The sequence below is a fragment of the Pleurodeles waltl genome, chromosome 5 (assembly GCF_031143425.1).
Source record: "Pleurodeles waltl isolate 20211129_DDA chromosome 5, aPleWal1.hap1.20221129, whole genome shotgun sequence".
Lineage (NCBI taxonomy): Eukaryota > Metazoa > Chordata > Amphibia > Caudata > Salamandridae > Pleurodeles > Pleurodeles waltl.
In genome coordinates, this window is record NC_090444.1 from 933,567,110 (window position 1) to 933,581,401 (window position 14,292).

General features: G+C 45.1%; 1 protein-coding gene across 1 annotated transcript in view; it reads left to right on the forward strand.

Moving 5' to 3' along the window:
• MRPS5 (mitochondrial ribosomal protein S5) overlaps positions 1-14,292 on the forward strand; it is a 495,636-nt gene that overhangs the window by 417,419 nt on the left and 63,925 nt on the right. The window contains exons 7-8 of the mRNA XM_069235057.1: positions 8,991-9,037; positions 11,546-11,603. Of these exons, the coding sequence (XP_069091158.1) occupies positions 8,991-9,037; positions 11,546-11,603 (105 nt within the window). The remainder of the gene's footprint in view (positions 1-8,990; positions 9,038-11,545; positions 11,604-14,292) is intronic.

Consider the following 14,292-nt stretch of genomic DNA (forward strand, 5'->3'; position numbering starts at 1 on the left):
GATCCTTCATATGAGCCAATCAAAATTTAAGTTGCTTGATTTATTCCGTAATGAGTGTGGTGAAAATGGAGGCAAATTCCTGCTTCGAAGGAACCATGGTAGATGGAATATTTGCTGTGTCCCCAAAGGTCTAATGAGGGAATTGGAGTTGTCATGTGTTTTTTGAGATTACAAAGGCCTATCCAATTTGGATTTGATTGCACACACGCTGATTATTTACTGGGATGTACAAGACAAATGGATTCTTGAATAATATGTAAATGACTACAGTGGAAAGTGAAGAGCTATGGTAGGGCAGTGATGTGACTGATCGGAAGTTCCAATTTACTAGTTCCGAAAAATAAATCCTAGAATTGTGGTGAATACAGGAAGGTAAGTAATGAGGAGATAACAATGCTGAATAACATTCAAGTCTGAATACAGCGAAGGAGGGGCAGCAGAGAGTCCACACCAAGGATTGCTGCCTAGTTTGGGCCACAGGCGGCCCTCTTCAAATAAAGTCGCACCTCAGCCGGTATAGAGGGGGAAGGCTGCTCCATTAGCGATGCCTCTAGACCCCTGAATCTGCCAGACTGATTGTGGACTTGTTTGGAGCGAGGCAGAGAGTGGATTCTGGCAGATTAATTGCTGCAGTGGTGAGACGGAGGTATGGTTCTCTCAAGCGGCCTGATTCCCAGCTTGCAGTGCCTAGTCACACCAATCTAAGCACCTGGGCTAGGAGGTCTCTGACAACTGCACCAAGTGTTGCGGTATCCCAGTGCGTTGAGGAGCGACTCTGTGGCAGCCTGGATTGATGTTACGAGTAAGTTGTCGACCTGCTGATGGGGGGGCCAATCGAGGCCTGGTAACACCGTGGCCATGGACTGGAGCAATGTTTAGACCCGGGGTTGGAGGTTACTGTGAGCCTCCCCCCCACTGGGGAAAGAGAATGTAAATCAAATCGGGCTCTCTGGACCGCTCTTTACTGCCCATTGACGTCCCTCTTATCGGGGGTATGCTTCCACCCCGTGGTGGTCTTGGTGCCTTCCGGGGGAGCAGTCGCTGCTGCATGTCTGCCTCCTTCAGACCTCTGGGCCTTGGCCATGCAGTCTCTAAAACTTGGTGAGCCCCCTTTGGAGGTGCAGCCTGGGTGCACTGACTGTGGCCTGTGGAGGCCTCAAAATGCTGCTGTGCAGCCGCCCGCTGCTGTCTGCATGCCTGGGGAGGACCCTGCACTGTATTGTTGCTCCCTGCGCCGCTTCAGTATCCTGGGGACTGACTGGGGTTCATCAGCTGGGCTGAACTGTGAGCCTCTCCTGCTCTTCACGTTGTGCCCTCCTGTCTCTGGTATGGGATGCTGGCTAGTGATTCCCTGCACAATTGGTGCGTGGGAATAGGCTGCTTGCCTGGGCCAGGGTGCTTTTGGAGGAGGGAGGGGATAATGTTCTGACCTGCCATAGGTAGATAGACAATTGATTACCCTCCCTCTCTGCTGCCTTCTCCTACTGTCATCAGACCCCACCTGGAACTTTGCACTACTTGACTTTTTGCCTCTACTACACTTTGGCAATATTTATGTGCTTTCTCCTCGACTGCTCCGGGAACCCTAATACACTTTGCTGTAGCTACACCACTGCTCTGTCTTTTTCACAGCTGGGCTTTTATTGCTGCACTCTTGGTGGCTCATCTGCATCCTCCAGTTGGGCAAGTAGATTATTGTGTTCTGAAACTTGGGGAAGGCTGACCATAAACAAATCAAGCTCCACTTTGATAATACTCACTTCACAGTGCAGGCAGAACGTCAGGATACTGCATGCCCTGACACTCAAGACATGGACATTGCTGCTCTGTTAAAAGAAATAAAAGACAATTTGGGCTCCATTGACAGCAGATTAGACACACTCGATTCTAGAATGGATCAATTTCAGGAGCAAGTTGATAAGTATGATACTAGACTTGTACAAGCAGAGGCAAGGGTATTGGATATGGAGGACAAGCAGTATCAAACAGAAGTTGCCCTCTCCTCTACTATACGTGAATTGAAAGCAATAAAGGCCAAAAATGAAGATTTGGAGGGCAAGTCCCAGCGAAACAACATATGGATAGTAAGCATCCCTGAATCTGCGAAAAGAAGCAAAATGGAGCTGTTTGTGGAGAACCTACTGGATAAAATGTGTGGCACAAGACATTCTCAGATATCACATGTCACCTCAGAGCTTAGTCCTCTGAGCCTACCAGCCAAGCCTCCACCAGGAAGGGCTGGCACCATTGGCGTCACTTTTTAGCAGACTGCTAACACTGATTTTTTACTAAACTATAACCTCACTTCCGTTGAGGCGGCTGATTCACACAAGGTATCTTGTCCAGATCCAGGGTGTGTTCACCACAAATATGTAGATGTTTAATATTTCATTGCATTTATATGTTAAAAATGAAAAATTCTACTGCTTGTACGTTGATATACTACTGTAAGTTAAATGTCTTGCACCTTACATAACATACAGTGATGGTAGTCCACAAGGTGGCTAAAGGTAGAACAGAAATTCTTGACAGTTATGGGCATTCTGCCCATGGCAAAGCCATGCTCCCTGATACCCCCATGTGTGTAGCACATTCATGATGTTTAAATCTATCATATTGTTGGAACTTTTTTTGTTGATTGTCAGGGGTAGGGTGACAATTGGGTTTGGCATGAGAGCGGGAGGGGGAGGATTTTGTTTTGCTGTTTCTTTTTGGTATATTCATAGCCATCTTGATAGATTCAGACACCCTGACAATGTTTCTGCACGAGCATTGCTGGTTGGCCTGGCCACCTGTGGTGCAGTCAGTTGTGGGCGGTTTGCTTGTGAGTTCATATGCCAGATATTATAACCGGGAATGTTTGTGTAGTAAACAACCCCTTTACTATACTTATACTATACACTATACTTAGACCAGCACAAGGTAGATGTTGCCATGCTGCATGATACGCATTGCTCACCGATGAGTCACCCCACATTTGCCTCTGCTTTGGACCTGCATTGCTGCTTTCCCCATACTCCATCTATTCTAGGAGAGTGGTTATCCTGATCAGAAAAGCCCTAAACTTTATGCTGGTGAAACACATAACTGACACGACAGGCAGGGTAGTCATTGTAGTTGACGGGAGGCAGTTTCTGCCAGCTAATATGTATGGCCCAAACGTAGATGTCCCTAATTTTATTTTTATTTAAGCTTTTCTCTTTCGCTACTTGTGCCCAGGAAGATTGATAAAGTCTAGTCAAGAAAATGCGAGCCATTGAGTTTGGTAAAAAGGGTGTTTCTTATTTGAAAGCTTATATATAATTTAAGTTGTGATGTGCATTATGCTAACTAGATTAGTAAACTGACCAGAGTCGCTTTACAAAAGAAACATATTACGCTACCCATTTTCTAGACATGGGGCCACAGCGCTTGGCACTTGTGGACCTCTTTGTTGTGCCTTGCTGGGTTGGGACTACATCCTGTGGGTGAGGAGAGATGGAAACAGCAGCCAGCCAGCCAGCACCATAGCACTAAAAGCACGCAGGAGTGCCTGTGGCGCTTGGAACTTGTGGACCTCCTCCTTCTCGCTGTTTGTTGTGCCGTGCTGGGGTGGGACTATGTCCACCAACATCCTTTGGGTGAGGAGAGGTTGGGACAGCCACCTGCAGCGAACGTGCTAAAATTGCACAGGATGACCCACAGCGCAGAACGCGACCAGGCCAAGACCCGGCCTGTCATCGGCCATAAGAGGCTGGGCCAGGCCATCCCCTTTGGTTTGGTGTTTACTGGCTTGACTGGTAAAGTAAGTTTACATACATTTTATAGTTTGGGGTTCAGACTGAGATCATGGGAAAATGGAAGGTGGTAGCAAAGGCTCTGCTGCTAACTCCTTAAAAAAAAGACCCTTCCCTGGACTTTTTTAGTATGGACTGTTGCTGTTGTATCGAAGGAGAATGAATTGGCAGAAAGGTGTCTTTCACTCAAGCTGGGGGAGACAATTGGCCTAGTTAAGTCATCCTAAACTCACCAGTAGTTGGTACCGCTAACATTTTAGTGGCACATGAAACAACTATGCAGCGTCCCGAACCTTCCCCTTTGGAGTCAGCAGGGCAAGTAGAACACAGACTAGCTACTTTCTCACCCGTTCCACCCTAGAATGTCTGTTTACCAACTGCAGATAGTATGGTTAGACCCCGCTCATAGTTTTTACATCTCCTTTCCTGGAATGTGGCAGGGCTTAGGTCCAAATAGACTTATCAGGAATGGTTGAGCTTCTTTGAATGTTTTGACATTATGGGCCTCATTGTGACCCTGGTGGGCGGCGGTACACTGGCAGTAACACCGACAACAGGCTGGCGGTGTTCCGCCAGTGTATTATGACCGTGGCGCATTAGCCATGGCCATAGCGCCGGCCCCTCCACTTGACTGCCAGGCTTCCTCCTGGTGGTCATAATCCCCAGGGCAGCGCTGCAAGCAGTACTACCCTGGGGATTAGGAGTCCCCAACTGCCAGCCTGTCCATGGGTTAAACACTGCCATGGAAAGGCTAGCGGTAAAGGGGATTGGGGTGCCCCTGAGGGCCCCTGCACTGCCCATGGACTTGGCATGGCAGTGCAGGGGCCCCCAGGCACAGCCCCATCGCGCACTTTACTGTCCGAATTTCGGGCAGTGAAATGTGCGACGGGTGCTGCGGCACCCGCTGCACATCAACATTGCCGCTGGCTCTATTATGAGCCAGCAGCAATGTTGATGTGACTTTTCCGCTTGGCCAGCTGACGGAAACGGTGGCAGTATAGTGGCACCCGCGGCTTCGGCTGTCTTTGTGAAAGACCGCCGAAGTCGTAATGAGGGCGTATATGCTTCCAAGAGGCATGGTTGCCTGATTCCTTTCATTAATGGGTATATATCTTTTTGCTCCCCTACGGTCCCTTATGTGGCTGGTAGTGGGAAGGGGGGCTTATAATCAAGGTAGTCTTTTCAAATTTTTATTTTCAAATTTTGAAGCTATCCTATCCTGCTGTGTATAATATTGTCCTCACTAACTTTTATTATAATTTTTTGGGTACAAGCCAATGGGTATTGTTGAAGAGCTAGGAGCTCTGCTTTGTGAAATTAAGAAAAAAAACAACCTAATGCTTCTCTATGATGAGTAGGTGATTTTAATATAATTAAATGCTGGTACAGTGGCGCTTGTGGGATTATAAATGGGCAGGGGGATCATACGGGCCATTTTCAGCATACAGCATATGGGGAAGCACTAACCAGAATAGTACTGGATAATAGTCTGTCTTTTGCATCAGGTCAAATAGTAAGTCTATGCTTGATCTAACTTTCGTAGGGAGAGGTAAGGGGAGCACCACAAATCAAATTCTTCTGTCCGAAGATTTGTGCCAAAAGATGGGAAGTATGAGGTGTGCTATTCCTCGTAGAGTGATCATTACCCAATTATGATTGAGTTAACCAATGTATTTAGTTCTCCTTTGTGGCAAGAGAAATACCCATCATTAACTTTTACCTCTAATAAAAGGGGTCGTAGAAAATGGACATATGCTGATGCCAATAAAATGTTAATAGAAATGGTTGGCAACAATATGAAAGAGGTGAATTGTTGCCTAAAGGATGACTTTAAACCAGACAGTCAGTTTTCCTTTTACCCAAATGTATACTTTCGTTTCAGATTCCTTGTTAATAGAGAATCCTTGTAAGGAGAGACCCCGCCCCCTCCTCTTTGCTTGGTTTGATTCAGAATGTACAAACACCTCAAAGGTTTTAGAACAAGTTACAAATATCGTACCACGCAATTAAGTCAGAAGAAACTATAGAGCAGGTATTGAGAATAGAATAAGTGAGATTAGAGCAAATGCCTGAAAGGAACTGGAACGAGCTGCTGTTCTGAAAGATAGTAGATTATTTTGAGAGGCTGTTAAAATCCTCTTTTTTTTTTTTTAAAGAAAAGACCCCCACAGGGATAGACTGTCATATAATGGAGCAGGAGTAAGTTACTCAATTTTCTAAAATATTTAATGCAGTACTGTTTGATCACAGGCTGCCCCTTACAGAAAGGTCTGTGGGGTTAGCAGAACTTAAAGAGTTAAGCAATTCTGTCTCAGTGGGAGAAGTTCGAACAGCCATTCGACCCTCCCTTACAGGAAGGGCACCAGGTTCGAATGGTGTCCCATGTGAATTTTTTAAACATAATCTTGATTTGTTGGCCCCTTTGTTTACTAACGTCTTTGGGTCGCTGATAATGGGGGAATTTGGAGTAGTGTTAACAGTCAGTCATAGTTCTGATATACAAAAAAAGAGATAAAAATGATCCGCGTATTGTCCCATCTCCTTAATTTTTCCTCTTTGAAGATTTTTGGCAGGGTTATTTTTGGGAAATTGGAAACCTGGGCCGAAAAATTACTTGTTCTTTACTGATTTCCAATACAGGTTTCACCTAGGTTGGGGAACGATAAAACAAGCCCTAAATCTTTCCCTACCCTAGGTAAATATGTAAAAGCCAGGGGAGGTGCATTCATATGGCTTTTATGGACCTCTTTTGATTTAGTGGAAAGGAAAAACTTTGGGATACTTTGGCTTTAGCAGATATTGATCCCCCTCTCTTGGATTTTCTGAAAAATTTACATCAAGACCATTATATGAGAGTGCGGTACTTCCATCTGGGTGACTTGACGCACCTTATCCCAGTTACTCACGGGGTGAGACAGGGCAGCGCTTTGGCCCCTTTTTTATTTTTGTTTTATATTAGTGCATTGGATTCCTTTTTAAAGACATTCACTTTGGACTGCCCAAAATTGGCTCACGACCTATCCCGGTCCTGCTCTATGCAGATGTGGTGGTTCTTTTACCTCATTCAGCCAGTGGTCTGTAGGTACTTTTAAACAGGTTCCTTAGTTTTACACAAGGACTGGACCTTAAGGTGAACAATGAAAAATCTTAAATTTTAACCTGTGGCCCAAAAGACATTCACTGAAAAAAAGAAATATGTGGGTACAATACCCATTAAAAAAAATCAAGCACTTTAGTTATTTGGGAATTTTATTTGATGATACCTATCCTGGGGTTGTTTATTTTCTTAGATGTCACAAACTATGGAAGTGGAGTGTGAAATATTGTTTAGGTTTGCAAAAAAGTTGGGGCATAAACCCCCAAAAGAATTGGTCCAGTTATATAAAGGCAAATGCCTTTCTGCAGGCACATATGGTGTGGGTTATGGGGGAACATGTCACCCACATCACTCCAGTTAATAGAACACAGATTTATGAGCAGACTGTTAGGGCTCCCTAGATCCACTTCGAGTTTTATTTCTCATTCTGAAGCAGGACTGGTGTTCCTGAAGGACTGGGTGGGTCTAGTGCCCATTGTATTATGGGTCAAGGTTTGGTCCTCTCCAGAACTGAATTGTACATGTAAAATCCTAGAGGACTACCATAAACAAAGTAAATACCTGGCTATCCCATGGATTTCTTATATGAAGAGTGCACTGCAGGATATAAGTCTGAATCACCTTTTTGAAAACCCCGAGAATATATGGTTGAACTATAAGACCCACATTAAGGAACTGTACCTGGCTCATAGGGATAGTTTGTAAATGGTATAAGTGGCCGACATGTTTTCACTGCAATTGTACATACCAATTTCGACAGGTATTGGCACGGAGTATTATTTGACGTGGATAAAGGGGTCAGAACATAAGTTTTGCTTAACGCGGCTTAGAGCCAATACAATTCATTTTTGGGTTCTCTTCCAGTCAGCGGGGTCATGGTTTTCATCATTGCCTGTGTGATGGGGTTTCTAAGTAGTCCACAACACACTTTATGCAATTTTGCACATTGTTCTCTGTTTTTAAAAACATTTTTATGCCCTATTTTTAGAGAGAAACGTCCTATAACATATGAGGAGAGTTTTATGATTGTACAGCGTTTAGAGTGACCAAAAATTTGAATTTTATTATTCAGGCTCAGAGAATAAGGAGGAAGGATGCCACATGATTTTTAACGGGGGGACTGGTGATTTTATTGTTGTATTTATTACTAAATGTTTATGATCTGGATGTGATTTGATCTGTTTTTAAATACTGTGCTTTTATGGTCATTTACGTGGCCAAATAAAGTTTATTGATGGTAAAGTGATTTTGCCCAAGATTACAGGATGTTGAGGCGAGTCTGGGATTTGAACGTGGTACACCACTTGTAAAGTCGCTGGTCTTAGCAGTTAACAACATCTCCTCCCAATGAGATGTAAGTGTAATCTTTAACAAGGCAGCCCCACTAAGTCTCGTATCCTTTTGAGACCTATAAACAGTGCCATTACTTCAGGGCGATAATAACACCTGTTATTTATAAGAACGTGAAACTACAGTAACAATGACCAGATGTTGTTGTTCTTGTTTCTCCTTATTATCACCTTGGCAGCAATTCCAAGATTTGTTTTTATTCTAAATTACATTTCTGTTTTTGATAAGTTATTTGTAATGTTCTATAAAAGAAATGTTGGTAAGCAGTTCCAGGAAATCAACTTTTATCTGGTGCTGAAACAGCCATGCTTATGAGGAGCAGGTACTGCCAAGGTAAATATTGAACATATGTAGACTGGAGCATTTAACACCTGTTCAAAAGATAAAGGCATTCTTTTCCAGTTGAATTTGACACCTCTGTGTGGACTTTGAGGAGATATCGCTCTTTAAGAAAGTTTTCCTCCTCAAATAAGGCCACAATTATGAGAAAGGACTTCTGGTATGTGTGTTTATTAGCTCCCCCTCCATTTGTTTCCACATAGAGCTCAATTATAATATGGTATATCAGCTATTGTAAGCCCTCAAGGGGCAGCAGTAATCAATGTGGTTATGCTTACCAGGATGTCTGTGTAGGAACCTTTGCAAGGTATTTCACTGTTCATTTTTCCACGTTACAGAGGCTATACACATTCCGATTTTTATTTGTGTCTTGATATAGCAATACTTCCTCGGTACATAAATGCATTTTAAATTTGATTTTTTTGTAGGCTTCGCAATAGGGAAGGCATCTGAGAGAACAGTTGCACTCAGAAAAGTAAGTATTTTAAACTCTTACAATAATAGACTTTTAAATGCACCTTCTAACAAATCAATTTAATAAGTTGAATTGAAAGAGACCAATGATCTTGTTTTTCCAGTGCACTTGTATCTTCGTTGTAAACATGGATAACTCAAGGTTACTCACCAGGGCCTACCTGGCCTTTTATTCCATCGGGCGTTTTCCTAGTGACCTGGAGGCATTGGTGGCCGATTTTGACAATTCAGGGCCGTTGCTTGTGGCTCTACCAGTGTTCCCTGCTTTCCGACATTACCTGCGACAAGCACAGTGGCTGCTTCTGGATGAGAGAGCGAGAGAGAGGCGGATGTGGGGGTATTGGAGAGAAAACGATCTGAGAGGCAGAAGAGAAGAAGTGAATGGACTGATGGAAATAGAAACTGCCAGTAAATGAAGGGAGTGGGTAGCTGGTATTTTCTTACTGGATCCTTCAGGTACCAGTCGTAATGGGCTAGATTTTCACCACCCGTAGAGTTACCGGTAACCCAAACTACCCCCCACTAACAATAACTACGTTGGTGGGGAAAATCCATCCCATTTACTTGGTCACTCATGATGAGAGCCTAAATAGTCAGGAATTGCTGTCTCTGCATGAGCGGCTTATCTGAGACGGACTCTGGCTAAAAATAGGTCCGGACAGCAAAATAGAAGTTGCCCCCATTATTGAATTACATAGTTACAGAAGTGACCCATATTTGCAAATTTGGCAGTTTTGAACTTGTAAAGACGTGCCAAGTATTTTAAAAGGTATGGAAGACTGCATCGTTTGAAGCTAGCTACAAGCATGTTTGTTTTAATATCAGGAAAATGAACAGTGATACCTGGCCCAACAAACCATAACACAGGCACGCGCACAGCCAAAAAACTGCCCTAACACAGACCTGTCAGACCAGCACATTGGACACTGCCTGATTGCTCTATATGCCCCTCTGACATTGTGCCTGTTCTAGGAACTGTAGGTACATAGACTCCCTTAAAAACAGCAAAACAGAAATGTCAGTATTTCAGTATTATATGCCAAAAGATACCAATTGACCAAAGCTGTGATAGCTGAAAAATTTAATCATCAATTCATCTAGAAGGCAGAAAATACTAATAGCCCACACAATTCCCACTCCTGTTTGCACCGGGATTCAGTTGCGGCTTGCGACAACATGAAGGGATGGGACAACGTGTGGAAGGGGGAGGGTAAATAAATAATAAAAAAAAAAAACAGGACCTCCTCCGCTGCGCACCGCTCCTCTGTCCCTCGTCACTCCAGGCAGCAGGCACAGGCTCCCAGCCTGCCCTGCGGCCAATCCTGATGCTGCTCAAAGCAGCGTCAGGATTGTCCAGGCAGACTGGGAACCTGTGCAGGCTCTCTTCAGCCCGGCAACTGGGTTGCCGGGCTGGAGAGAGCCTACTGCGCATGTGTATTTGGCTGGCCATACATGCGCAGTGAGGGGAAGTGCTGAGCGCTCCCCCTCGCTGCTCGTCACGCCTGTGGCCCCACCCCTTTAAAAGAAGAGCATATTAAAGTTTATTATCCTTTTCTTTTAAAGGTTTTGCCGCTGCTGTTGACGGGGTGCAGTGGGGTGGGGGTGACGCTTCTCCACCCTAATCGAAGAGCTGCCCCTGCAGGGATTGGAATCATAAGTTATGCAGACTGACACCCTAATTTAAATGTCATACCAAGCACTGGGCCCCTAATAGTGAAGTTACCGACAAGCAGAGTGCTGCTACTGCTACCCATTTTACAGTCTTTACAACTCAAATGGGAGGCTAAGTTAATTCAGTTTGAGTACACTCACAGTAGCCATCGGAACGCTCAGTCCAGCACTCACCATGTCATCATCAGCTCAACTCAGTTTGTATATGTTTTTGTATTAGTTAAAAAGGGTACATTTTATTACAAATATTTCAATATAGGACAATACGTGGGTGCTCTAGTACTTCAGGAAAATAGTAAATAATGTAAAAGAATAGTGCATGATTGAGGTTTTCATAATTTTGGGGACATTACTACTGGTTTTATGTGGACAAGGTAAGTCTCTTAAATTCTTATGAATTCATTTAGTCAAATTGCAAATAAAAGATACAATTCAAATGTTTGATGCTCTTTTGGCTGACCTTATCCCCCGCTCTCCTGTCCACTTCATCCATCCAGGGGCAGTGCAAGAGGCATTGCATCTGTGATGAGTAGGGTGCCCTTCCTTCTGATCTCTCCTATGTGAAGATGCTTTTAACCCATTATGTGTCAGGTTTTATGATGCCCACGGAAAGGCAAGAGCAAAGACCTTTTCTTCTGAAGGACATAATATCAGTGTAGGCCAACTTTCATTCCCCACTGGTGTAACTCCACATTATTAAAGAACCACACAGTTGATGTCATCCTGTGGAAAGGAGAAAAGCAACAACACATTGAGCACAACATGATAATAACTAGGCAAACACTTTACAGTCAATCGCATAATGCTTTGGGTAAAACTTGTTTTTTTTTACTTACAGGCAAAGAACAGAGCAATTCACTATTTGCACTACATAGAAAGATACCAGGACCACACAAGTAAGTAGACATTCAGCTTTCTAATCTTTTTTTTTAAATTGTTTTTTCCCCCCAAGCATAAGCAACATAAATAACAATGATGTCTTACATGCCAAATATCACACACTATTACAACATTCAGCCCTGTGTTCAAGTCCAGTATATCAGCTTTCTAATCTTGTTTCTATCTACATGTACAGCAGGCTATGCCATTGATGAGTTTGACTACCTCACAACCTGGCTCTTTCCAGTACTCGATACACAATTTGCCAGTCACACCAACACCTTTTGTGAAGGAAGGGAAAGCTTTCAGGCTATTTTCTCTTTGTAGCACACATGGAAAAGAGAAATTACTAGGGAGAAAAAAATATCCGATGGCATGTGTGGCTGTAGATACACATGTTCTACATACTTCGGCCTTCTGGTAATGGGTCCGGAGTTTTACAAGTTGTTTTTATTCCAATAAGTCTTTCAAGTCACAAGGTTGAGTGATTCGGTGATGCTGTGCATGGGCATTGGCTCTATATTTAGATTGTTTTCTTTCTGCCGTCGTGCTCAGACTTCTGTGCCTTTGCTCTGTGCTTCAACTCCGGCAAGCTTGATTCTTTGGTTCTTTACTGTCCTTGACGGTATCTCGTTCATGCTTTTAACATCTGCGTCTTTTAAAATCTCGTCGGTTCAAATTAGTTTGCCCGAGAGCCCTTCGGAACACCACCCTTTCGTGCCTCCCTCAGCGTCTTACCAGCCCTTTTGGAGATGTGATGCTGGTGATGGAATGCACACCCTTTAGATTCTGCCCGGGTTGCCATGTGAAATACCCACACACAGACCAACACCTTGTGTGCAATCTGTGCCTTTCACCCAACCACAAGGAAGCTGACTGCGATGCATGTAAGTCGTTTCGGTTGAAGAAAACCCTATAGGACCGAAAGGCTTGTTATCTTGAAATGTCACAAAAGGCCACAAACGACACTCCTGACAACTTTCGTGAAGAAAAACACCCAAGAAGAACCTACCGTTGAGGAAGAAGAGGCCTTCTCGATCGAGTACAGCTCCGGATCCGACGTTGAGATAAACATGTAGATGCAGGAAGTCCACTTTTCTCAATGTGCGAGTACTGTGACCCCTGCTCCTCCACCCAAGCTGACCAAGAAATCTGCGGCTTCAACACCACGATTAGAGGTTGTCAGACCACCACTGCCTTTTGGCCACGGTCAGATCTAAATAACTGTTTTGGATGCCCGCCCTCCGCGCCAATGATTACTACAAAAGCTAAGCCTTTGGCATTGACCTCCTCGGACTGAGAGCATGTTTCTGCACCGCCCTGACTTGGGTGCCGCCCCAGCAGCCGACTCCATCTCCTTCAGCGTCGACAAAGCCTCACACTTCAAAGACAAAGCACTCAGTGCTGAAACCTTCGGAACCGAAAGACTGCAGTGTCATCAGCTTCCACGTCTCCTGTCAAGCCCATTCTGGAGAAGTTGGACATTCGGCAGAGGAAAATACAGATGCAAGTGAAGACTGGGCGAACTATTGCTTCCACTTCCTCTCCTCCACATCTGAAGAGGAAATTGACTTTTGAGGAGGAACTGGATTTTCTCCTTCCTCCCATGAAGAAAACAAAGGACAAGGCCTCTAGCCCTGCCTATCATCCACCTCCTCCCCCTCCACCACCATCCCTCCTCATTCTCCTCATCCATTGTCAACAACAGATGATCCACTGGCTGCTTCACCTCAGGGGTCACCACAGAAGACACTGGTGGGATAGGATGGCAATTAGGAGATCCTGACCCAAGGGATATTTATGACACCGATCCCACTACACCAAATAATCCTGACCTGTATCCAGCATGACCCTCCCCTCCTGAGGACGCAACCTCCTACCAGGAGGTTATTACAAGAGTGGCTGCTCTCCATAATGTTTAGTTGCTTATAGTTTCAGTCAAACAGGATTTCCTATTCAACACATTAGCTTCCACCACATGGACACACAGGGCCTCATTACAACCTCGGCGGTCTTTCAAAAAGACCGCCGAGGCTGCGGGAGCCAGAATACCGCCATTGCCGGCGGAATTCCTGGCTCCCTATTATGACTTTTCCGCTGGGCCAGCGGATGGTAACAGTGTTACCGTCCGCTGGCCCAGCGGAAAAGTCACATCAACATTGCTGCCGGCTCGTAATAGAGCCGGCGGCAATGCTGATGTGCAGCGGGTGCAGTAGCACCCGTCGCGCATTTTACTGCCCGAAATTCGGACAGTGAAATGCGCGACGGGGCTATGCCTGGGGGCCCCTGCACTGCCCATGCCATGTGCATGGGCAGTGCAGGGGCCCCCAGGGGCACCCCAAGTCCCCTTACCGCCAGCCTTACCATGGCGGTGTTTACCGCCACGGACAGGCTGGCGGTCGGGGACTCATAATCCCCAGGGCAGCGGTGCTTGCCTGGCGGTATGTTGGAGGGGCCGGCGGTATGGCCGTGGCTATTGCGCCACGGTCATAATAGCTGGCGGAACACCGCCAGCCTGTTGGCTGTGTTACCGCCAGCTTACCGCCGGCCACCAGGGTCGTAATGACCCCCACAGTATCTGCCAATGTCACCAGGCATGATGAGACATGCAGACGACATCTTTAAGGACCTTGTTAGAGCCAGGGTCATTACCTCTAGGGTGGGCAAAAAATATGAGGCAGCTCCATCAGACCCCTTATTTATTCG